At 43.5% G+C, this 23,872-nt stretch overlaps 2 protein-coding genes across 2 annotated transcripts in view; one reads left to right on the top strand and one right to left on the bottom strand.

The window, feature by feature from the left end:
* iqgap1 (IQ motif containing GTPase activating protein 1) overlaps positions 1-20,975 on the bottom strand; it is a 26,821-nt gene extending 5,846 nt beyond the window's left edge. Inside the window, exons 1-23 of the mRNA XM_011609825.2 lie at positions 20,842-20,975; positions 19,722-19,824; positions 11,513-11,669; positions 11,206-11,283; positions 9,821-9,897; positions 8,796-8,863; positions 8,340-8,453; positions 7,877-8,055; positions 7,394-7,481; positions 7,151-7,308; positions 6,975-7,059; positions 6,486-6,649; positions 6,177-6,337; positions 5,980-6,104; positions 5,654-5,817; positions 2,725-2,815; positions 2,315-2,482; positions 2,050-2,192; positions 1,629-1,799; positions 1,424-1,507; positions 1,270-1,341; positions 530-599; positions 75-439 (exon numbers count right to left, since the gene is read on the bottom strand). Coding sequence (XP_011608127.2) covers positions 75-439; positions 530-599; positions 1,270-1,341; positions 1,424-1,507; positions 1,629-1,799; positions 2,050-2,192; positions 2,315-2,482; positions 2,725-2,815; positions 5,654-5,817; positions 5,980-6,104; positions 6,177-6,337; positions 6,486-6,649; positions 6,975-7,059; positions 7,151-7,308; positions 7,394-7,481; positions 7,877-8,055; positions 8,340-8,453; positions 8,796-8,863; positions 9,821-9,897; positions 11,206-11,283; positions 11,513-11,669; positions 19,722-19,824; positions 20,842-20,887 — 2,931 coding nt within the window. The 5' untranslated portion in view covers positions 20,888-20,975. The remainder of the gene's footprint in view (positions 1-74; positions 440-529; positions 600-1,269; positions 1,342-1,423; positions 1,508-1,628; positions 1,800-2,049; positions 2,193-2,314; positions 2,483-2,724; positions 2,816-5,653; positions 5,818-5,979; positions 6,105-6,176; positions 6,338-6,485; positions 6,650-6,974; positions 7,060-7,150; positions 7,309-7,393; positions 7,482-7,876; positions 8,056-8,339; positions 8,454-8,795; positions 8,864-9,820; positions 9,898-11,205; positions 11,284-11,512; positions 11,670-19,721; positions 19,825-20,841) is intronic.
* On the top strand, positions 20,938-23,872 carry cartl (cocaine- and amphetamine-regulated transcript-like). Its single transcript, XM_029845888.1, has 4 exons — positions 20,938-21,065; positions 22,170-22,507; positions 22,851-22,928; positions 23,421-23,872. The coding sequence occupies exons 2-4, from the start codon at positions 22,370-22,372 to the stop codon at positions 23,526-23,528; spliced, it is 324 nt and encodes a 107-aa protein (XP_029701748.1). The 5' UTR covers positions 20,938-21,065; positions 22,170-22,369; the 3' UTR covers positions 23,529-23,872.

Genomic DNA, 23,872 nt, shown 5'->3' with positions numbered 1-23,872 from the left:
GTGATTCATTCTTTAAGACCTCAAAACACTGTCTACGTCCTAAATTTTGTTTTAATCTTCAAGTAAATCTTCACCTGTAACAGATAAAATAGGTATTGGTAGGCCTCCAGTTTCAGCCTCTTCTCCTTGCTCAGGGCCTTCAGGCCTCCTCTCTGTTTGTTCATCATCATCATGTTGGACAGCTGGCCCTTGTTCTTCTTGGTCAGCCTCTTGCTGTGGGACACCACCTCCTGCAGTGTGATCTTGTTCTTCACCAGCAGGCCGATCTTGATGTCCATGAGGTTCAGGTCGTTCTCCAGCTGCTGATTAGAGCGGATGTTGGTGATCACTTCCTCACGGAGCTGCATCAGCTCCAACTCCTCCTGGAAGTCCTGGTCACTGTGGTCCAGCAGGTGCACAAACTTCCGGACCACCCCCATTGGAGGATCTTCGGCACTGGCTGATAAAGGAAGCACATTTTGTAAGTCAAGTGATGACTTGGCAGTGACCGGGGGCCCATCTGAACAGTGATCGAGCAGGAAGTACTTACTCAGTGTCTTGTAATCATCTCTGGCCTTGTTGGCTCTAATAAAAGCCTGGATCTTTATCACGTCATTGATCTGTAATTGAAATTAAATCATTCTGCTGATCAATGCTCTTTATTGTACACGAAGAGATTCTCTGTGGGTTTGAGTGGAAATGACTTTATGTACATCAGTGCTGAGTGAGACATCCACCTGCATCAAACCCCACTGGACACAGAATAAATGTCTGCAGGGGTGTCGGGGGAAATTTACCCACTGGAATATAAAGACTTTAGTTGATTTTAGTGTCTTTTTTCTACTCTGAACCTCTATTACTGTGATAATTAATAGGATTTCAATTTAGAATGTTCAGATTTTCACTTTTTTCATTTTTTGGACAAGCCATCAGTTTTTTTATTTTTGTGCTACTGTAAAAACAAACAGCAGCAATAGCAATTTTTCCCAAGGGCCCAAATTAGAAGTCCATATTTATGTAATCATCATAAATGAAAATACAAACAATTAATATAAACAAAAAATTAACCATTTAAAAACATTAATATGAATAAAATCACTATGGAAACAGAACAGATACATCTCTGCAGGCCTTTTAACGCATGCTCCACCCTGTCCTAATCAAGGTTTTATGTAAAGGAGCTGCTGCATTTGTGCACATCAAAGTGCTGCTGGTTCCTAAGTAGAAACTGTGATTATGAAACGTTTACATTTTGCGATTCATCTCAATATGACGGATTCTCAAACTCACATGATCTCTGAAATACTTTAGGCGATCCCTATATTTCTTACGAGCTTGATGCATTCGAACCATGGACTGGATCTGAAGGGGAGAAAACCAATGGAACCATAAATTTGCTGAAAAATACTACGATTAAAAAGTGGTTTTAAGGCTTTGTTTTCACCTTAACAGCTTCATCACTGTGATCCTTCAGATATTGCTTACGATCATTGAACTTCCTCTTTTGTTTGTAGCCTTTCCAATGAGCCTGGGAATAGCAGATTAAATAAAGGCATTATGATTTTATTCACCCCAAAATACCCATTAAATTGATATTAACACGTGCCTTGTAAATAGATGTGACTTTGACCTTATGTCTGAATAATTACCTGTATGTTTGTAACGGCCGCCTCATTGGATTTCAGGTACTCCATCCTCTCCTTTAGGCCTTTTCTCACGAGGTAGCCACGACAACGAGCTTGCAACTTGGTAATGAGAGTCTCGTTGGCGAGCCACAGCTGCTCTCGATTGTAAGCTGTGGTTACTCCAGAAACCACGGCCTGAGAAGCGGGAATAAAACCCGTTCAATGTGATGTCCAAAATAGCATTTCTACATATTTCCAAATCCCAACAGTTTACTTTAACTGCTTCCAAACTTTTGACAACAAAGCTAGAACATTAGTTTTGTTCCCTTTGCGATTTTAAACTCTTGATCCAATTTTCCACTTGCAAATTTCCAATATTTAGTTTCTCTCCTTGATGGCAGCAGTTCAAACAACAACGACCCAACTTTTCCTGTCAGTGACCCACCTGAATGTCGTCCTTGTTGAGCCGGGTGTTGTTCTGCAGAAAGCCCTCCGGTTCCACCCATGTGCCTTCCTTTGTGTTAAGGTTATAATAGTAGTCATGTCCTCCTTTCACCCAGTGTTTCACCCATTCGCTGCCATTATCACCTGCAGGAGTATCAGGACACGATACAATTGCAGAGCAGACATTAATAAGTTTAAAAAACCCAACTAATTTAATTAACTAACACAAGGAGCTTAAATGGGAGATGTCACATGTTTTGTCCTACCTTCTGCATTCTTCTGATTTTTAACCTTGACGAGGTCATCCTGATAGGTCTGGGCACATTCAGAGGTCACTCCATACAGTCCTGTGCCAGGATTGCGCAGAGCAGCCAAAGTTTGAACCGGTTCACCAACATTCACCGCCTCATTGATAGTCTGAATAGCCCGAGAGACTGCAAAGACAAAACTTTATATATAACCCAGCAGATGGCTTGAATAGTCCCCTGGGTTAAATTCTTCAATATATTCCTTTGAATGAGTGAAGTATTCAACACATTCTTTAAAAATCTTCAAATAGTGCTCATGCTCATTCACAAACATGGAGAGAGGACAGAGACACACAGAGAGAGGGAAAGACAGATGTGCAACAGCTTGACATTATTTAGTCAAATGAATTTATTTTCTGTGCTCTTACATTGCAAGGCCTCCTGTGTGTCTTGGTTAGCCTTCAGAATGGCGTCCTGGATCTCGTCCAACCACAGTGCAGCAGATGGGTCCTCGGTCTCCTGCAGGGACATGGACAAAAATGTATTCAAAATCTTAAGTACCAAAGCAAATACATGTTAACATTATGGCAACTTTTGTGTGTGTTGCTGCTTTGTGTACATTTTCAAGTTATTACTATGTCTTCTGTTGTGTCTTGAGACATAATAATGTGTATTCTACACATTAAAAGTTATTTTGCTTCAAGACTACAGCTGCAAAGCGATATTAAGAGAAAATAACTTTTTGTTCTATTATTTTTCTTGCGTTTTAAATGACTACACTCAGCATATAGTTCAAAACCTCCCTGTTACTGCTCAATGAGATGGGGGTTAAAATTTGGTCTCCACAGACACGCAAGATGTTAGTATGAGCTGTAGTTACTACAAGCTACCACCTGATGGCGCAATCACCCTTAAGAACTGCTGCAGCTGGTTACTGTTCCTCAAAAAGGTGGGTAAACCAGGCTAATTTTATCTGCGACTCCCTCCTCCGTGTCTCCACCCCCTTACACGTTGTACCTCGGGGTGGAAAAGGAGGGTGTGTCACATCAATACCTCATCGTGAGGATTTCACTTGCAGCAGCAGTAGGAGGATGGCATATAGAAACCTAAATGCCATCCTCCTACTGCTGCTGCTGCACCTTGACAAAAAATTGATATTTTGCAAGTGGTGAGACATGAGACTGGGCAGCAGACAGTCAACCAAAGTTCAAACTTTGTAAACTTCTGGGTTTCCCTCAGCAGTCTAAATTTATATTCTGCAGCTATTTATCACAGACAGCCCTAATTCTCTTGAGGAAACTTGGTGCCAGAGAAGGTAGAATGCAGGAGCCTACAATCTACAATCTTGTTGTTACAATGGGACCTTGTCAGGACTTCCTGCTGTTTATCTGGGCACAGTTCTGAGTGGATGAGCATTTGTAGCTGGCACTCTTGATTAAACCCTGTAGTGTGATCCTGCAACAACACTAAGAATCAGAAAAACCAAAAACAAACAAACATTAAACTTCCCCCACACAGCCAAGACCCCAGATGACCTGGAGGCCCCTCCCTTTCATATCTCGTCATATCATCAACTGTAGCAAATCAAAAGGAAGTTCAACGCTACTTCTTCAATCATAAACCACCACTTTTCACAGGTCTGGAACATTTAATGTGGTCGGCTCCCTGCCCTTTTATGGAAGTCAATGAATTTAGCCCCGCTTGTTATTTCCTTAGCAAATGAACACGTCAAGTAGTTTGGCCTCTGTGTGTTTTTACTTCTAATGTTTTTCTCTGCTGTGAAAAATTCCCACAAGCTTTATTTAAGGGTTATGATCTAACTGATGCCATTTAAAACAGTGTGGGCAGCAGCCAACTATTGTCCAGCCTTGACGAATGATTTTCAGTATCAGAATGTAAACACAGTCCGTACAAAACGATACAAATGGAACTTTTCTATTTACTGACTGGTTGTACTGATGAAATAAGGAGTAATAACTGAACCTCATCTTCAGCCTCCTCTGCTGAAGTAAACCAAATTCACTTCCTGTAACATATGCAAACAGGCTTCTAGGGGTGAGCCTACAGTCACTTGCCTCAATCTCACGACTGTAACACAGGTTAGAGACACGTTAGAGAGCAGTGACGCACAGTTTAAGAAAACAGCTCTCCCACTGGATGTGTCTGCTCAAGTCGATTTGTCTGTTCAGCCCACAGAAAACAGAAAAGGATGTGCAGCCATGAATGACAGGAAGTGGGGGCAGTGGGTAATAGAGCAGAATGGTGGTGTCATGTGTTGCTCGGAAGCCTGCATCACATGGAGGTGTCTGCAACAATAATAGCTAAGGTATTTTACACAGCCACAATCACACATTTTAATCAAATCGATTTTTTATAGTGTTAAAACCAAGGTTTTTTCCAGCTGTGTTACAGTAAATTAGAAGCAGTTTTAGATGCCAGTGGTAAGTTTTTAGAGCTCCATATAAAGGAAAAGAGCGGCGGGGCAGAGCGATACTGTTGTTTCCCCCGACCATTCATAAACAGGCAGATCTTGGTGTATGTGTGTGTGTGTGTGTGTGTGTGTGTGTGTGTGTGTGTGTGTGTGTGTGTGTGTGTGTGTGTGTGTGTGTGTGTGTGAGAGAGTGAGTGAGTGAGAGAGCGGTGTGTGTTCTCAATGATGGACTAACAACCTGTCCAGGGAATATTCCAGATTAACAAAGGATGGATGGATTAACAGGAGGAAAATTAGAGCGAGACCAGGCTCAATTAGTGGGACACTCCAACTAAAGGTATATTTCCGTCGGGAATATATGAAAACACCACAACTACATGCCCACTGTGTATCATGCTGCTGTTAATATACAGTTTGTACATTTTCTTACTTAAATTGTGTGGCTGTTAAAGTAGTTCCCTGACTTTTCTGAAGTTACTGATATCACAGCCCAAATTACACACGGGGTCCATTCGTGTCCTCGGTGTAAATAAATGTGTCTACAACTGCCTTATTGGATTCTGACCTGGACGTGAGTGCTTAATTTTGCTCCATCTCAAGTGGGCTGAGAGATGGATGAAGCCTCTGAGCGAATCCTGCCCACTTTCTTATTTTAATGAATGCTTAAAGACACACACCAAATGTTTAAGGGAAACTCTACTGGCCAAAATAAACTTTGCACTTTACCATCTTGCAGCTTCTATAAGTCAGTGAGTAACTGTAACCTTCTACTGTTTACATGCTGTTTTTGCATAATACTGACCTGAACACTAGCTAAAGAAAACAAAAGACAAGAAGACAGTCAAAGCAGCCCTAGGAACCCAGCATCTTATTTTCCACTCTGACTGTAAAGCCCGTGTATGTGCATGTGTGTGCATGTGTCTTACGTGAGCCTTTTCCCGGCGAGCCTCCAACAGTTTGTCGTGGTAGTGCTGAGCTACAGACGGGTCCACGTCAGTCAGTTTGGCAGCCGGATTCTGTAACATGGCCAAGGTTTTCAGGGAATCCCCCTCATGCAGAGCCTCGTTTATCTGTCCGATGGCAGCAATACCTGAGAAAGCAAACACTCATATTCAATACCTGCAATTTTAACTCACCTGGATGTCATGACAGAGATGCGACATGTCATCTTTGGGGTCAAGCATCAATAGTTTCTGTCTATTTCTTCCAAAACTAATGTGGGTTTAAGACCTAATATGGTTCTGGGTCTTACGTTCATGCTCCTCCTGCACAGTGAAGTTGACCTGGTCAACGCAGGCTTGAATGTCATTCCATGTCAGATAGTCGCAGCCCTGCTCTCTGGCTGTGGCCTTAAGACGCACCAGTTCATCCATGTACCTGGGACATACATAGATTCACATTAACCACCTGCTTCATAGACGTCCCTCACCCGTGCAGCGCTCTGCTAACCTCTGAGCGTAATTATCCTCCACATTACTGAGACCAGTGACCGGGCTGGACAACTGCCTCCAGAGGGCAGCTCGGTCTCCGGCATCCATCGCCTGGTTCATCAGCACCACCGATGATAGCATCTCCACGGCAACGAGCAGCTCAGGATGGGACAGAGTTAACTGCGAGACAGGGCGATTACTTCATGTGTAAGACGATCGGATTGCTCTGGTTCAAATTAAAGAGTCAACCAGGCAAAAACACTCAGCACATCTGTAGTAATCATGTCTTAAAAAGAGCTAGTAAATACAATTTCAGCTCTCAGGGTACCTCTGGGCTCTGCTGCTGTAGGCTGGCCAGCTCCCTCTGGTACAGGTCTGCAGCACTGGGGTAGACTTCAGGCAGCTGAGCTTGTGGGTTCATCAGCTCCTCCACCGTTTTCTCTGGAAAACCTGCCCTGATGGCAGCATTAATGCGTTCCACTGCTTTCAACACTGCACACGCACGACAGTTGGGAGAGAAAGATAGAAAACTTAAGCTTTTCCTTCTTCAGATGCAGGATGAAACGTTCAGTTTATTACTTTCACTTTATCCATTTTTAAATTGGTGAAAAATGAATTGGAGGAAAAAATGCAAAAGCCAAATCAAAGATAATAGCTCCTATTAAAGTCAATGCAGAAACCAAAAAAACAGCTTTACTGGAACAACCACAGGGACATTGTGGAGGTGTGTATTAGTAATATACACAAGTATTATGAATAACATGTGAAACAAGAGCAGAACAGCACAACACATATACAATGTCATTTATGCACCCACATTTTTGGTAGCTTTCTGCGATCTCATTGGCCACATCTACGCCGCTCTGCAACTCATCCCTAGTCAGTGCTTCTCCTGGAGACGCCTGATAAAAGAAAATCATCAGTAAAGTGAGTTATACAGACAAGCCAGAGAAGCAGATCTTTACATAAACTTGTAGCGTCATCCTCTCCAACCTGCTCTTTACTCTCCCGCTCAGCCCGCAGCTGTTTGAGGTACCAGCCTTTGTTCTGGGGCTGCAGGTTTTGAACACCTACAGCCTTCAGGGCCTCATACAGCTTCTCCTCATCACCGTTCAGTATCGCCTGTTCGGCTGCATTAATTGCAGTTGCCACTGCAGAGGAGATGGTTAAATGTCACTGATAATCTATGCACACAAAGCATGATATCTAATATGGGTCTGTGCTCATATGGCTTACCGTTGACCTTGTTGACGTTGCCCTGGATTTCAGCCTGGGTGAGAAGCTCGTCATAGATGTCTCTCTCTGCGTCAATGTTCTCCATTTGCTGTGCCAGACAGCACCAAAGTAAGACAGGTTTTGAAAACATTACATATTTTTTATACATCCTCACACATCCCATTTTTTTTCCAAACTACAGTTATTCCCTATGAATGTAAAAAAGCAGGTGGAGAGACTTCATTCCACGGCTGACACCAAACAGTTAATCTTCCAGCCGCTGTTCTTATCCATGATGGTATTCATTCCTGGTTTGTGCAGCCTCAGCATTTTTCTCTGTCGGAGGCCAAAACGCTCTTCTGCTTCAGGCTGCAACTCCAATTACTTTCTAATCAAGACGGGAGCAGTTTGGGGCCTTTTTATGGCCTCTTCAGAACGCCGCGCTGCGGGCCATCATTCCTTTCACTGCCCCCGTGTCGCACCACCTCTGATGAAACTGCCTACCCTTTTCCGCGAGTTGGCCACCTTCTCCCCTTTAGCCTGGTACAATGTGTTGTGATAGTGATGAGCACTGCTGGGATCCAGGTTGACCAGCATGGCGTTGGGGTTCTGCATGGCGGCCAGTGTGCCCTCAGGTACACCCTGGTCAATGGCCTCATTGATGGCGATCACAGCAGCATGTACTGAGGAAAGAAGAGGTGATGGTAGCGTTTTTATACCATGCATGGTTTTCATTGATGTACAGCCTTCATACCCTCTAGGCATATGAAACAGTCTGAAAAAAAGGATGGATTTTAAACTAAATAGAAAAAGACATGGTGGAAATGCTATCTTATTCCGATAAATCCAGGAGCTGGATCATTAATAAGCGTTAAGGGCATTTTCAAACCATGAGTTAACTAAACTCTCATAATCTGCAGCTATCAGACTCCGCCCCCTTTCTCCAGTACATCTGAGCCCCTCTCACATGCAGCTTCGTCCACAGAAAGCTCATTCGCCAGGATCCCGCCAATCTTGCTGAAGGCGGGCATCTGAATGCCATACTTCTCCAGCTCACTCTTCATGTTGTTGATCTCCTCCTCTGCAGGAGAAGACAGGACAGAAGGAACAGATCAAAAACAGGAGTGGGCTCAGTTTAAGGAAGCCAGGGACGTGGAGCGTTCCTGGCTGGTGTTTGATAATCAGATTATTGACTCTGGCTCCAGGACAGAGCCAAGCTGGAAGTCAACTCTCACAGGAAAAACTACTAATGACTTTCACATTTACAACAGCTGCTGGGGGGAAAAGCTCCTTTTTCCTTATAAAGCATGCAGACAAACTCAAACAATTTATACTTTGTGCTACCTTTTGCAACATCTGGATTTAAAATGAACTAGGGAAAAACTGAGGAAAACAGATGCAGACTTTTTGTTTTTGAACTTACCAGTGAAATCTACTTTTCCATACAGATCCTGAATCTGCGGTGCCAGGCCGAGCTTGAAAAGGTACAAGCTATGTATGACGACATACACGAAGCAGATTAAATAACACATCAGAATGTTTTACACGAGAATAGAACAAACCACAAGGCAAATATAGTCATTTTCTCAGAGACAGACTGAATATCAGACTTGCAGTACCACCCAGTAATGACAATGATTGAATGAAGTCAGTGAGGTTCAACATGCTGACGGGACAGACAAAGTAAATATCAGCCCACAGCCAATAAATGAGATGAAGGAAACAGATGTTTGGACACTGAAACAGACAGAAACTTTTGTGGCCTTAGGTGGAATTTCATATGAATCTTCCTGCTAAAGCTGTAGTTATACTGAGAGGGCAGTTGTCTGTTAGTGAGCATGCAATGAAACGGAAAGAAAGACCTGAAACAGAAAGACCAGACGATTGTAAAATTAGACGGACTAAAAAAACCTCACCTGAGTTTAGTGAGACAGAAACAATGTATCATAAATGTGCAGACAATAATACTACTCGCACAACATGATATCTCACTTTTGTCAGACACTGTAACCTTAGTGTAAATGTTATTAAGTTTAATAGTACATTAAATTATGAGCCAGGATGAGTCAAAGGAAGCGGCATTTTAAGTCCAGCAGATAAGACTTAAATACCACACACAGACGTTTTTGTGGTGGGAGTCATCAAATTCCAGTTCAGGGGAGAACACGTGTATGTAGAACTACTAAGACCACTTTTCTCTCCAATTTTACCTCAGGTGGAATTCTAAATTAAAACTCGCTCTATATGTTGTACCACTGAATGCCTTCGTGCTGGAAAACTGCTCCCTTCACCTCATAAAAATGCCTCTCGCTTGACACAGGCTCACACTCCAACGAGGCAGGAATTCATTAAGAAAACAGTGCGGAACAGCTCAAATCAGTAGAAAAATCTGGCGGTCATGCAGTCTGGGCAGGTACAGGGCGACGAGGGCACGACGGCAGCAGGTACCTGAGTGCGTGTATGCAGTAGATGCAGCGCGGCATGTTCTTTCTGTCATATATGTCGGTCGTTTCTGGGTAAAAGATCTGAAAAAGAGACGGGACGGTGAATCAGAGGAGCACTTAACAGCCTCTGCATGTCGCAGCCTGTGAGTGACTCAGAATATTTAGTATAAATTAAGTGTAACCCAGGGTAAATGTGCTTTTACAAGCACCGACACCGTCACTGTGGTAACCAGGGATATTTAAGGGCAGCCCTTTTTATTTTCTAGTGCAGTTGCTCACTGGGGAAGTACGAGGGTGCAGCTTGGTTCCCTCCGTGTGCCAACAGAGTGACAAACACCTTAAGTTTCCTCTGACAGGGTGGAAACTCTGAAGCTGTAACAGACCACCGTCTCCATCGTCTTTTAGGGAGCATTCAAATGAATCAACGTCATACCGTGTGGACTACAGTGCTTTTCACCACACTATGTAAATCAACTTGCAAAAGCAGGGAAATTAGTCAGAGGTAGACGATTATTATTATTCATTCGACTGAATAGTGTGTTTTTCCAAGATAATTGTTGGGCTCCCAACATAAATACATCAACAGAAGAAACTGTAAATGCTGTTTAGTGAGCAATGACTAACTGAATAAAGAGTTTACACAAGATTTTACTTTAAAGTGTAAAGAATCTGAGATTCTGCTGGAGCATCAGCATACTGACAGGAAGAGACTTGATCATTTGGACCAGCTCTGGCCCTCCTCGGCTCGGTGCAGGTTTTGGAAGACAGGGATGCTGGTTCCTTGCTGAAAGTTTCTCAGCCAATGTTGTAGACAGAGAGCCTCGTGAGTGAAGCAGCACCACCGCAGGGCCTTCCTTCCTGCCGCCGCTGGCCAGTAAAACTATTCCTGCTTTCAGTCAACACTTCTGTCTCTCCAGGTAGGAGCGCTAAACAACAGCTCCTCAAAGTGCAACTCTTAATTCCATGTGTCGTTTTAGTTATAATTTGTTAATCCCATTAGTTTACACTTGCCTTAATTTATAGTTTATTTGCATATATTTATGGTTCCATTGTCTATCTTCCACTGTGTAACAAATACAGAATTATCTTATCTCATCTCAGGTTTATAGGTGTAGTTAAGGATTATCTGCACCAGTCAGCAGCAACCAGTCAGTAGCAACAACCCAATAATACAAGTGGATAAACACATATTCTGACAGTCAGCCCTTTGTATTATTTAGCATCCAATTTAATCACAGTGACACAGAAATTCACTTGTTTCATGCTCAAGAAGATTTAAAATATCTGGGCTTTTAAAGTTATATCACATTTAAGCTTATTTATTACCAGGCTGTGTAATTTTGATTGAACACACTAAATGACCAATATAAGATGTGAGATGCTGCTCACCTTTGGCAGGCCCTTCTCTGCCATGGCATTGAGCCACTGGATTACGTTGTCTGTGTGTCTGAAATGGAGACCAGTTGCCTATAAGAGAAAAACTAAAAGTCAAAACTTGATAAACAGATATTAAAACACAGAAGAATGATGTCTACTAAATTTTATTGGTACTATATCATTACTTGATAACTTATTGGCTATTTTAAAGTTTCAATTCAACAACCTACAGATGGCACATTTAAATCCCTTCCTGCCAATCACAGTGTCCAATTGCCCTGAAATGAATAAGAGGATCATTTTAGCTGTAGAGTTCCACCTTGTATCTAGTCTGCTCGCGGTCGTAGATTTTCTTGAGGGAGACTGTGCGTGGGGCAAAGAAGTTTCCCAGTTTGGCCAGATAGACACCATTCCTGAGACCTTCCTCCAGCTCTGTGGTGGGAGGCAACTCCTCATCCAGACAGGCCTCCATCCACCTGGAAATAATGTACAGAAGATAGACCCATCTATAGAAGACGCACACATCACAGGATATACAGTACCAGCACATTATTTTGGAACAGTGACCTTTAGTTTACTGCTTTGATTGTGATGCAAATAAAACGTCCGATTAAGTCCAGGTTGTACGAGAAACTATAGTTACAGAAACTTTACAGTTGAAAAAAATGATTTAGTGCCTTAATCTGAAAATGTGTTAGTCAGACTAATGTCGGAGTTCTCCTTATCCTACTAAAAGACCCAGATAATGCGATTAGTCTTCAGCACGTATACACCTTAACAGGAGTTAAAGTGGACAGTGCGTGCACATGCTCCACAACCCCCTCCCTAATGTATGTCCCCGGGACCAAAACATCAGAGACAGCTGGTTGCAGTGTCTTATCTGCACCAACAATAACACGTAAATTACAAACGGGATGAACAAATCTGTACGACTGTCCATCTTCCTGATCCTCAAAATGCTGGTCTGCCACCTGACCTTGGTTGTTTACTATGTGACGACATAGGTCAACCATAAAGGGGGGCAATATTAACCCATTGAAATACATATATCACCACCATGTTGAGAAGGAGCACATCATTGATTCAGTTAGTCCATTTTCTCCATTGCCTGTAAACTGGGACAAGAAACGAATGCTGGCAAGATACCAAATTTGAATTTTGAGTATAAACCGACTATTCTTTGTATGTTATTTACACATTCGTATCGGTAACAGCAGGTTGTTGCCTGCTGAACGAGTTTAGCATCTTAGATTTCACGACAGACTGCATTCTTCAGAACAAATTATTCTGCTCCGATAACACTTGTTTGTCTGAAGTGAAGCGGCGCTGCATCTGCAGGACAACACCTCACTTGGCCTCTGGTAACTTTGCTTCCAGGATACCAAGTTCCCAGCATTCCTCACGTGTGACGTTTCATTTCTTTTAGGTCATATTGTAGAGTCACATTCCTGCTGTGTGCCTGTGTCAGCCCTGGGCCACCGAGGAGAAATACTGAGCATTCACACCAAAAAAGCCCCGGCGGACTGGATTCCAGCACCGTCCTCTGACAGACACGGCCACTTGTATTTACAGCAGAACCTCACCCTTTCTCTCACTGCATTAATCTTTAGAATTCTAAGTGATGGGAAATTCTGCAACTGTCAGCTTCGCTTATGATTTAATCTGCTTCACTTTGCTCTGTCTGGTCTCATTTATTCTCTGACACATTTTGCAAACGGTCGGACGTCATGCCGGGATCGGTTTCCACTGCTGCAACATTTTATCGAATTATTAAATTGTATTCAGTTTATTTAATTTGAACAAGGCTGGGACATTTCCGCTGTGATTTCAGATGTGCAGGTTGGGAAATGTGTTTAGAATATTTCTTTACTGGAATATAATGGCTGCCTCTGCCTGATTTGAACCTACACATGAAAGAATAGTTTAACGCGGGGTCGATGTTATTAACAGCAATAAATCCATTGGCCGTCAGTGCTGACATTGCCTCTTTCACCTTAAAGCAACAGACCCTTTGTTCAGGATAAATAAACGCCTTTATACATCACTTTCTACCCAGCCGAGCCTAATGAAGGTCCCCGAGTGTCAGCCTTGATAATAAAAACCTTGAATTTATCGCCGGCTGTGAGCGGTTTCACAGTGCGAAGGCGCAGCAAGGTCACAAGACAAACTTTGGAAAAACAGCTTCTTTTCATCTGTTCAGAAAATACTCCCACTGTTCTGTAACTAAAGGTTCATAACTTGAAAAAGATTAAAAGATCTGTGACAGACTCCTTTATACAGACACAGAAGGAGAGAGTGAGAGACAGTAGGAGACAGAGAGAGAGAGTACTCAGGTGTAAACTTAATAATCAGCTTTTTCTTGCAATGCAATAATGCAGGAGTTTCCAACTAAACAATCATTTTTATGTGGACCTTTACAGACTGTAATCAAATTAAAACTATCCAACCATGCTGAACAACTCTGCATTCTTTGCCCCTCCACACAAATCCTGAATTTTCACTTCTTCTTAAGACGTTTGTTCCTCATAAAAAATAAATGAAATTGCCCTTACAAAGCGGTGCACGTTCCAGCTCAACACCAGCTGAAACAACTTCCTTCACAGGAAGTTGTGACATGCCGAGAGAGACAGGCCGGTCATTGAGGGTGAGGTGACCGTTCCGTGGCGTAAGACCTGGGTCTGCCAACCACAAACAGGCCCCCCCTTTGACTGACCAGCAAAGCAGTGAAAGGCCCCATAAAGCCCGGCAGCTAATGCTTCTTTTATCGGGCATACACGCCCTTTCCAGACGAGAACAAACAGAGACACACCCTCCACTTCAGCAGTTAAAACACCAGCTATGAATGGGATTTTAGAACGTCAACATGCAGATTAAAACTGCAAAGAGCAGCTCGATCACCACTGGTAATAAGCAAGAGGTGTATTGTGTACTGGTGGAAATGGCATTAGTAAGTACTGTATGCCTATTTTTTCTTTTTAAATTATACAAACCAGATGAGATGCAGGACAGTGAAAGAGCATCCTCGAAACCCCAACTGAAAATGGAAATATTGTGACAAACCTGTAAATGATAACATCGGTTTTCCTCAGCTGATCACCATTATTGGGGAAATGGGAAAGAATTATACTTCTATTTGTATTATGTGACTTCAGATGAGTTTGTGTAACCCTAATCGTCTGGATTAATCAAATTAAAACATTATGAGTACTATAAATCTAACTGCCGTGGATTAGAGGAAACCACAGGAAATTAGAGAATTTCTCGCCCGCCTCTGATCTGGTCAGCTGCCAGGAAGCTGAAGTTCAGAGGTCCATCTCATAGGAAGGACTCCTTGTCTGACCAGCAGCTCTGCAGGAAGACACACGGACACCTCGCGTGCAGGCCGGACATCCTCTGTTTTCCTGGACAGTTACAACTCGACGCAGCTCTCAATGAGCTCCATTAGCAGCCTAAAACTGTTAATAACAGCTTAACAGCCATTAAAAAAAGATGAGATCTGATGGCTTTTTCTTGACCAATTTACCCATTTCAGGGTCACGGGAAGAGTGGTGGAGTCCAGCCTTGCTGCCTATGTGTCAGGGGCCACCCCTGAATGAGTCACAACGCTGGGCCCTGTGTGAGCATAAGAGGGTACGGTAGCTCACTCAAGGGTACCTTGGCAGTGCTCTGAAGGTGTCCTGGTATCTCCCTGCTACCAGAACACCTCCAGAGGTTTGATCGCACCGGGACTTGAACCGAGAACCCTCCACTTCTCAGCCCCTAGAGACTAAGAGACGGACCCCTAGAGACAGCTACCACCGCCCAGATACTAGGATGTGTTTACTTTTTTCACCATTTTCACGACAAAAATCACAGTCAACAAGCAGTGACTGAGGCATTACAGCCTTTAAGCCTAGAAAACACTGGTGGGGGAGGAAGCAGTCGCAGATTAGGGTACAGTTTGGAGAGTATCGGGTGGAGGAAACTGCTGGGTCAACCCAGCTTACATGGCTGACAGGTTTCTTTAGTAGGAAGGAGGGAGTCAAACACTTTTCCTGGTGGATATCTAGACAGGATGAGTAACATGTTGTCTCGGGTTTCACAGACGCCCAGGTGAAGGGTGGGACCGGGGCGGTTCCTGCCGGGAGCTGACAGAGCGTAGATCCTCTCCATTCCCATATTCTCCACTGTGTTTCCAGGCAAAAAGAGTCACAGCTGGTAGCATGACAACGAGACCAAAGCATTTATTCACAGCAACAGGAACCTCAACAAACATCGCTTTCAACATTATTTAACTGTGATCTGGTTGCAAAGACCTGAATTTACTGCTTTTCATTTAAGATGTGTTGGTTTGCTCGTTTGACCAGAGGAATGTCGGTTTAATTACTGTTCAAAGCTAATGGGATGGGTCACCTAAGGGCAGATCTTATCACTAGGTTAAGACATTAAATGCACCATTTTTGGACTATTGTTTTCCCCTGCAGAAAGAAAATTACATAATCCCTATTGCACCAACCACAACAGAACCCCGTTTAGAAACGGTTTGAAAACAGGAAATTACAGGCAAATGTCCAAAGATTTAGAGGGAAGTGGGTTGGTTTCTCACAATAGAGGGGGGGGGCATTGACATGGATTTTATCCAAAGCTACAAACAATGAGTGCAAAAACAGCTAGGCTATAAAAATGACCCATTTTGCTATGAAAATAATTAATAGGGAGATTGTGAGTTGTAGAGACATGGAACTCTATATTCCAGTTTTAAGTGCACATCGTCTCTCCAAGTGCACGATGGCTTTGTCCAGCCTGCGGCTTCAGTCACCAGTCCAGTTTTCTCCCAGTAAAAGCATTTGAAAGCGTTCCACACCTTAATCTTCGCTAATTACACATGACATCCCACGATATCATTTGTTTGCACCATTACGTCACAGGAAGTTGAGAGAATCCAAGTCATGAAGATAAAAACCCAAAGCAACATTCTTATATAACATAACATCAAAAACAAATAAATAAATAAATGATCTGTTTGTCCAGTGAGTTCATGGTGTAACGTGATAATGTCCGCCCAACTTTAAAAATGTCTCGATCTCATTAAGATACGACCAAATCATGTGGCAGCTGGTGAAAATGTCTGATGTGACCTCTGATCCACACAGGATACATGTTATCACTATCTTTTTTTCTTTTTTCTTTTTTTTTAAAAAGCACCACAGAGTCCATTTTGCCTAACAACCGTCAGAGATGTCAAGTTGTCCAAACCGCTGCTTCCACCCCTGCGTTACCGAACAGTGACATCAGCCCTGGCATCTCAACGAGGTATAAGAAGACTTCCTAAGGCGGTGAGGACGATCCTTCCAAATTCGCAGCGCGTTACGACACGCTGCTGTGCACCGGCAAAGATCATTACATCTGTCCTCACCTGTCCTCACCTACGTCCTAGCAGCTTTTTGGGGAACTGCACAGATTAATTAAAGCAAGTCCTCCAAGTTTACGTAAGAGTTCCCGTCCCAAGGCTGTCATCTTGCTGAACGCAGCTCTGCACTGTAATTCTGTTATGTCCCAACATCATGACAATAAAGCAATGTAAGTTGTGAATCTTCCCACAATGCAATGGAAGAAAACAAGCATAATGTGATTCAGGGACTGTAAATAACTGTAGTTTCAATGACCTAACTGCAGTTTTTAATGACAAACAGTAACCCAGCGGTTGATTTGACAGCACAGAGCAATTACTACGTAAACTGTGCACACAAACACAAAAATTAAGCTTTCACTATTTCCGTCATTATATGCAAAGAGCAAACTGCAGCAAAAAACAGTCGTTCTGCAACATATCGCCACCTGAGCCACAGTTTTAGATATCAAAATGATCCTTTTTAGTAAAATTGATAACAAAACATTGGTTTGTCGGAAAATCTTCACATATTATATTCACAAACCATGAGCGTTGGGGCACGGTTATACCTGTCATTTTGCAAGTGTGTACCAGGCACTAATTTCACACCATGTGAACCTCAGAAAAACCTGTAAATTATGCTGGAGAATGGGAGGGAGACAGGTAGGGTAGCACACAGGCTGGCACTTGTACTGAGGTAAACCATGTTAGCTTCCTCTTCCCTTGCCCACAGTCTACACCTAGACTCCTGCAGGAGAACACAAACCGAGGGTTTAACAGACGCCCTTCGCAGCCTCGTGTCTACTAATCAAGAGTCGATGGATGATGGCAATACATTTTTCCCCACCCTTTCCTTCTTTATGTCTGTTTCGATTAGCAAGACAGCAAAGCAGAGGTCAGGCGTGAGATCGTAATCTAGGTCATCACGAATAATGAAAGCCTGTCAGCCAAGAATAAATATCTCACCCAAACAAGCGAGCAGTTTATAACCAGCATTAAGTCGGCACACACAGCGGGAACAAAGATGCAGTGATCAAACGGGGGAAGGGGGGCCTACATGCAGGCGTGACAGCAACCTGTGAAAATACGATACCCACGGAGATACAGAGGTTACTGTTCAACGCACGCACAGCAGCCAAATTCAACCCCATCTCATTGAGCTAGCGCAGCTACTGCCCATTTTCCCCTTTGAAAATGCCTCAGAGACCCTTTTTTCCTGATGAAATCTGTATTTCTGCAGCAGAGTGAAGCCATACAGAAAGAAATATTTTGACTGGGCACAAGTCAGTTTCTGATTTCACACTGTCATTCACGCACGTACAAGAGCGTTTGTCATCTTTCCAGCGGGCAGGAGGCGCGCTGGAGAGAATGAGCAGCAGTTTGGTGTTTATTTTCTGCCTGATGGCCCATTTTGCACCATTGGTCTGAGTCCCAGAGTATTCAGTTGGATTAAATCGTGGTTTATTGGTCACCAGTGAAAATACTGGAATAAGTCAATCTATGGGATGACAGTAACATACACAAAACATGTCCAACTGCATTCTCAGAAGCACTGAAGTACCGATGAAAGGTGGAAAACAGAGCCAGGAGGTTTTGTTTTTTTTTACATCTAAAAAGAAAATCCATCAATTCATCTGATACTAACCAGGTGAAACACACAACAGGTGCAGCACTACAGCCAAACCCCAAAACATCCTGGTGCCTAATTCAATATTTAGAGAGTGAAATGAGATGAAAAGGAGTCCGGGCATTCAAATATGTGCACAGCGGGTCACTTTCAAAGGCAACATGAAAATAACGCTGATAACACACGGTTTGCATCTCAGACAGTCGGCCCTGTGAGGCCTGCGAAAGCCTTTTATGCTCAACTGAACATCTGTCCCTGGCAGCAGAGCTTCAGCAGAAGCCCTGCCACAACGCATTCTTGTACTCATCGCCACAGGTTGAGCTTCACACCCTTCAGTTTGTCTGTCAGAGACATTCCCATCATACCCGCGTGCAACAACGCGCTCTCCCAATCAGAAATGTACAACTGCAGCAACGTAAGGAGGTGAAAGTGACCTCTGCGTTGACCGATAGTTTGGGATTTGCGAGACCACCGCAGCGACCATGACAACGCCCTGATTTTCTAAGGGAACATTAATGATTGGGACTCAGTGATTTCCATTTGAACACCAACAAGATGGGAGTGTTGTAAACCATCTTCCTGTTTTCATTATGATGATGACATCAACAATTGTAGTTATCAAGAACTGTGACTACCCCCCCCCCCCCACCCCCACTCCCACTGTATTCTTCTGCTGCATAAACCATAAAGGACCCCTACGATTCCTCCCACAGGTGATGGGAGCACACGGAGAAAAGGAATAAGTCACATGTGTAAATCTGCCTGGAGACGATCGAACCTCCAAAATAGGACATGTTGAAGAGTCAGGTGACCTAAAACTTTGGAAAAGACTTGTTTTCCAGGGAAGACGATCAACGCTACGTGCAGATGTAAACTATAATCATGCCTGTACTGACATTTCTGGGAAACCACACCGTCACCACCAACCACTGATGTGGTTTGTTTAAAAAGGAAGAACACCGGTAAAAACGTGGGGAGCCTGGGTTAAGGACGTGCTTATATGGGTAAATATACACGTGTTTTCATATTTTGGCTTTAACAGCAACTCTGCATAAACAAGGAAACGAGGAAAATAAAACTGCAGACTAAACATCACGGATAACAATGTCAAAAAATCAGGTGAAGGACAACACACACACACACATTCAAAGTTTGCCTTGTTGCTAGTGAACAACCTTTCAACACCGGAACCGGTTGCTATGACGACAGTGGGTTTCTCTGGCTCATGTGCAAGATACTGAAATCAGCAACGATGAGTCACTTCCTGTCTCACCCGTGCTTCTTCCTCTTTTGAATAATCACAATCACACACAGTTGGCAACAAGTTTAGGAAACCATGAGAGTGTGTGTGTGTGTATTCACATGTAAAAAATAATAATAAGAATTTTCACTATTTTCCACAGATTTGTTCATCAAACCGTAAATTAAACTGCAGTTTGCCCAATGGTGAAATGTTGGTCATGTGAAGCTCTCATGGCCATTTTATGGTTCATACTCCAGCAGCGGGTGGCTTCAACCGGACCGTCTCACCTTTTGGCTTCCTCCAGGTGACACAGGTACTCGTAGGCCATGTTCTGCTGCCGCCGCTCATCCATCTCCTCCGCTGTGAGCCGCTCCACGCCATCCAGCACAGCTGCAAATAAGATGCCAGGATTCAAGACAAGAATGGTGGATTCATGTATTCCATCACTTTATGAGTGTTTTGCCCAGAAGGGCGGTGAAAGTTTTTGTTTAAGCAGCTTTAGAGAATCCTGAAATGAGGGTAATACCCTAAGAAGGTAACAGCCTCATTAACTAGTCATCTGCACAGCCAGCGGACAGATGAGTGTCTGTGAACACACTTTCATTTAAAGAAAGAGTTACAGAGCCGTTCCCATGGGATTACACAGAGGAGAGCCATGTTTCCGCCTGTTGTACAACTTTTCCCCAAAGAAAGTTGCTCTCCTAAATTATGGAGAGGGGGATGGGAAAAAGTGGAAGGCGGGTAATACAAAGAGGCCCCTTTGAGTCTCCTGTACTGCCAGAGGTGGAGGCCTGCCTGGGGAGCAGAGGCAATATCATTAGCAGGTAAAAACGTGATGCCACACACTGGTGCGCCGGGCTTCATTTACCTACCAACTGAAACCCTGCACCATAGAGCTACTTCTTCTTTTCACACTTGATTTATGAAATGGCAGGGTTGAGCAATCAATGGTCCACAGAGTGTCACTTCATACATTAACAAATAAGCTCCACGGCAGAGGTGATCACTGTGGAATATCAGTTTTTAACATCTGTAGATTGCTGTTGTTAGGACTAGTTGTTAGGAGTAAGAAACTCAAACAGCTCTTAGGTGGGAACTCCGTGTGTCACACCGGACTGGAGCTGTATGAAGTATCCAGAGTGGAAAAGGTTCTGGGAACTCCTAAAGCAGGCCTCCCTCCTCCCTCTCCTCTGCCATATTATAAAACGCGGAAGTCATAATTAGGCTGCAACCACGCTGACTGGAATAAAAGTGCTCAGGGGCAGCCCTGGTCCGCTTTGGGAGGCTTTTCTGGCGTTTCGTCGGTTGCATGAGCAGTATGTGCGGGGCTGCTTCTCCGTCTGCGGGGAAGCAGCCCCGCACATACGGCTGGCATCTCAAGGTGAGCAGGGAAGAGTGTGAACTTACAGCCATATCTCGGCCGGAGCCCGTCTGTTTCCTCTGAAGTTGACATCCTTCTGCCTTTAGAAACGCGATACTTCTGCGCTCCTCGCTTCGCTTCACGAAAAAACTTTTTACGCGCAGCCTGAACGCCTCCGTCCCAGAACTCCTACAAAGAAAAGAGACTCAAATCGCGACAGAAACCCGGGAAGGACCTTTCGGCCCTCTTGTTCCTCCTCTGCACAGTTTGAGTTGAGAGTTTTTCTTGTTCAAACCTCACTGATGTCACTGGGTGTGTTCTTCCTAATCCTGAAGTATGCGTTTCAGGAAACCGAGCTCAGATGCTCACCGCGGACGCAGCGCCCCCTACTGCCCGTAGCGCTCAATGCAAGGCGCTCAGGACAAATCTTAAAGTTCCAAATTACAAAATACAAATAAAATCAAAGCGTCTAGAAATAAAAACTTAAAAGAAAATAATTTTGTCCGTTTTTTCTGAAACAGCCTGACTAAATCCATGTTCTATACGTCGGTTGTTTACTAAAAAAAAAAAAGAAAAACATAAATCTTTAAGAGAATTAGTGATTTAGCCTCACATCGAAAGAAAATACTGGATTGGATTGATTTGGTGCTCCTTGAAGCGGTAATGATTCTGAATTAACCTTTTTTTAACCATTCAGAAGATCATTACAGTTTTCAGTCCAGGAATGAGATTTCCAGGGCACGTGATTTAAAATGGTTTTCATCTCGCAAGTTTTGGGTTTCCATGCACAGAATAATCATAAAAAACAGTAGAGCCTGCACTGATAAATATACTATGTCCCAATAAACAAATTAAACAGTTAAGAAATGACTATTGCAACATATATTGATCCAGAAAACAGACATATTGAGGTACAATGTGCTGCTTTATCAAGGTTTTTCCTGTTTAACTGGATTATATAAATTGATCTGTAGACAGTAACAGAAAAACAGTCAATTTTAAACTCTAAATTCATATTAAAACTTGGAAATTCCAATATTTATTTTCTACTAGACAACAAACCCTAACCTGGTAATTTGTGTTGTGTAATGTTGTGTTATGTTTTTGTCATCTTTTTTGTGCTACAACAGCTTCTCTGATTCCTTATCAAAGACTGCGTTGTGCAATATTTATGAAAGCCATCAGATGTCGCCATTTCAAAGAATAACTTTATACGTTTAAATGTAAAGATTTTAATTTGTAGAATCTGCAAAGATTAATACGATATTATCAAACAACATTACGAGTTGTTTTGTTTATTTTGCGACGAGCAGGAATTGACACGTGGTTTAATTTCATGTTAACCATAGTAAATGAATTTTCTGTAATCTGTTAGATGAGTTGCATCCGTGACCTGCCGCAGCCAACAGTCAGGCATGGAAATCCAGCAGCGTCCCGCCGGGCGGGGCTCTGAACCGGGTATAAGAGAGGGTGGAGGGAGAACTGTCCTGAGGACCCACTGCGACCTCTCTCCCCCCGTCTCCTTCCGCTGACCCGCTCAGTCCTCCAGCCGCCTGCACCCTGACCACCTGCACCATGGTTGCCCCCGCTATGGTCCGAGGACTGCTGTTAGTCGGCCTGCTGACGGTGCTGTGTCACGGCCAGACGTCCCAGGAGGTCACCGCGGAGGACTTTGGAGTGGGAAGAGCAGAACCAGCTGCAGACAGAGACCTGGTCAGTACCCCCATCCACACAGTGCACGATGGAGGAGGAGACTCGCAAAATAATGCAATTTTCACTAAAGCCTGCGAATAATCAAAAACTTTAACAAATTACCTACAGAGATCATTAAGAGATTTGATGCATTGCTTCACTTAAAATAGTTATAGCTATTTTCTTCTTTCTTAAGACGTGTTAACATATTTAGTGTAGACGTGTGTGTGTGTGTGTGTGTGTGTGTGTGTGTATGTAACTGAAACACTGAAAAATAATAAGCAAGGAGTTTAAGTGGAACTATTTTTTCTGTCCTGCGGCCTGTTGTGTTCTATTTCTTATTTTGTGTGATTAAATTGAGCAGCTAGAAGCGCTGGAGGCTGTGCTGGGAAGGATGCACAGTCAGGTGTCCTCCCCTGAGAAAAGAGGAAACATCCCACTGGTAACTCGAATCCACTCACTGTTTTTATATACCGGCGTTTTAATTTGTGCCCTTCGTGGGGGGGGGGGGGGGGGATGGGGGTGTCTTCAGGTGTTATTCTAACATATTTTGAAGTTTCCCTCTGTAAAATAACACAATGATGATTCCCCGAGCAGAACAGAATTGTTACACACTAGTTTATCGCCTCTACGCCGTGCTTTACTCATTTACTAAATAATTAAAGCAGCAAAGGTCTGCTAGTAATTAAAAGATAGCAAGGAAATGGCAGCCAGTCTTACGCGGCCCATTTCCAGAGTAATCAGGGCTCCACTCCAATTAGGAGAAATTAAAAAGGTGGAGCTACGTCCGGAGGAATAAACCAGTTAAAGAGCAGGATTTGTGTGTGGTGCCTAAACTGGAGAGATCTCCTTCAGATTAGAGGAAGAAAGCAAACCTGACTCTTGTAGCTTCAGGACTGTGTCTGAAGGTGCCTGACTCATCTCTCTGTCTCAGTGCGGTTTGGGCGACCGCTGCGCCATGAGGTTCGGGCCTCGCATCGGGAAGCTGTGCGACTGCGGCCGAGGATACAACTGCAACTCCTACCTGCTCAAATGCATCTGAAGATGGCGACCGCGGGCCTTTATCTCCTCCACAAATGCCCTCAGCAGGAGCGAAGCATCCTTCATCCTCAGTCTCCATCCCTTTCCCCACCCCGGACGGCGATCATCGTTGATGAACATGTGACGCCGCAGGAGCCGTTGGCTGGGAGTTAGCATGGGTTTAATGGTCTGCATGTTGAGGTGTGATGGTTTGAAACATGTTTGTCGGTGTATCTTTTCAGAAGCAGCAGCTGTGTTGGGTCATTATTTCACTCGTATGAAGAATAAGAGATGGTGGAATGTTTAGTTAATAATTTGGAATGTTGTAGTCATGTGTCCTCGTGAATAAAGTCCATCTCTGAGTCA

The sequence above is a fragment of the Takifugu rubripes genome, chromosome 13, assembly GCF_901000725.2.
Source record: "Takifugu rubripes chromosome 13, fTakRub1.2, whole genome shotgun sequence".
Lineage (NCBI taxonomy): Eukaryota > Metazoa > Chordata > Actinopteri > Tetraodontiformes > Tetraodontidae > Takifugu > Takifugu rubripes.
The sequence above is the reverse complement of the archived record's forward strand: the minus strand, read 5'-3'. Positions and strand labels throughout refer to the sequence as shown.

What these genes read in the sequence shown, in the direction of transcription:
- cartl (XM_029845888.1), top strand. Translation starts at nt 22,370, where the DNA reads ATGGTTGCCCCCGCTATGGTCCGAGGACTGCTGTTAGTCGGCCTGCTG. An exon ending in CAGCTGCAGACAGAGACCTG is followed by an intron (nt 22,508 to 22,850) that starts GTCAGTACCCCC and finishes TAAATTGAGCAG; the next exon opens with CTAGAAGCGCTGGAGGCTGT. An exon ending in AAAGAGGAAACATCCCACTG is followed by an intron (nt 22,929 to 23,420) that starts GTAACTCGAATC and finishes TCTCTGTCTCAG; the next exon opens with TGCGGTTTGGGCGACCGCTG.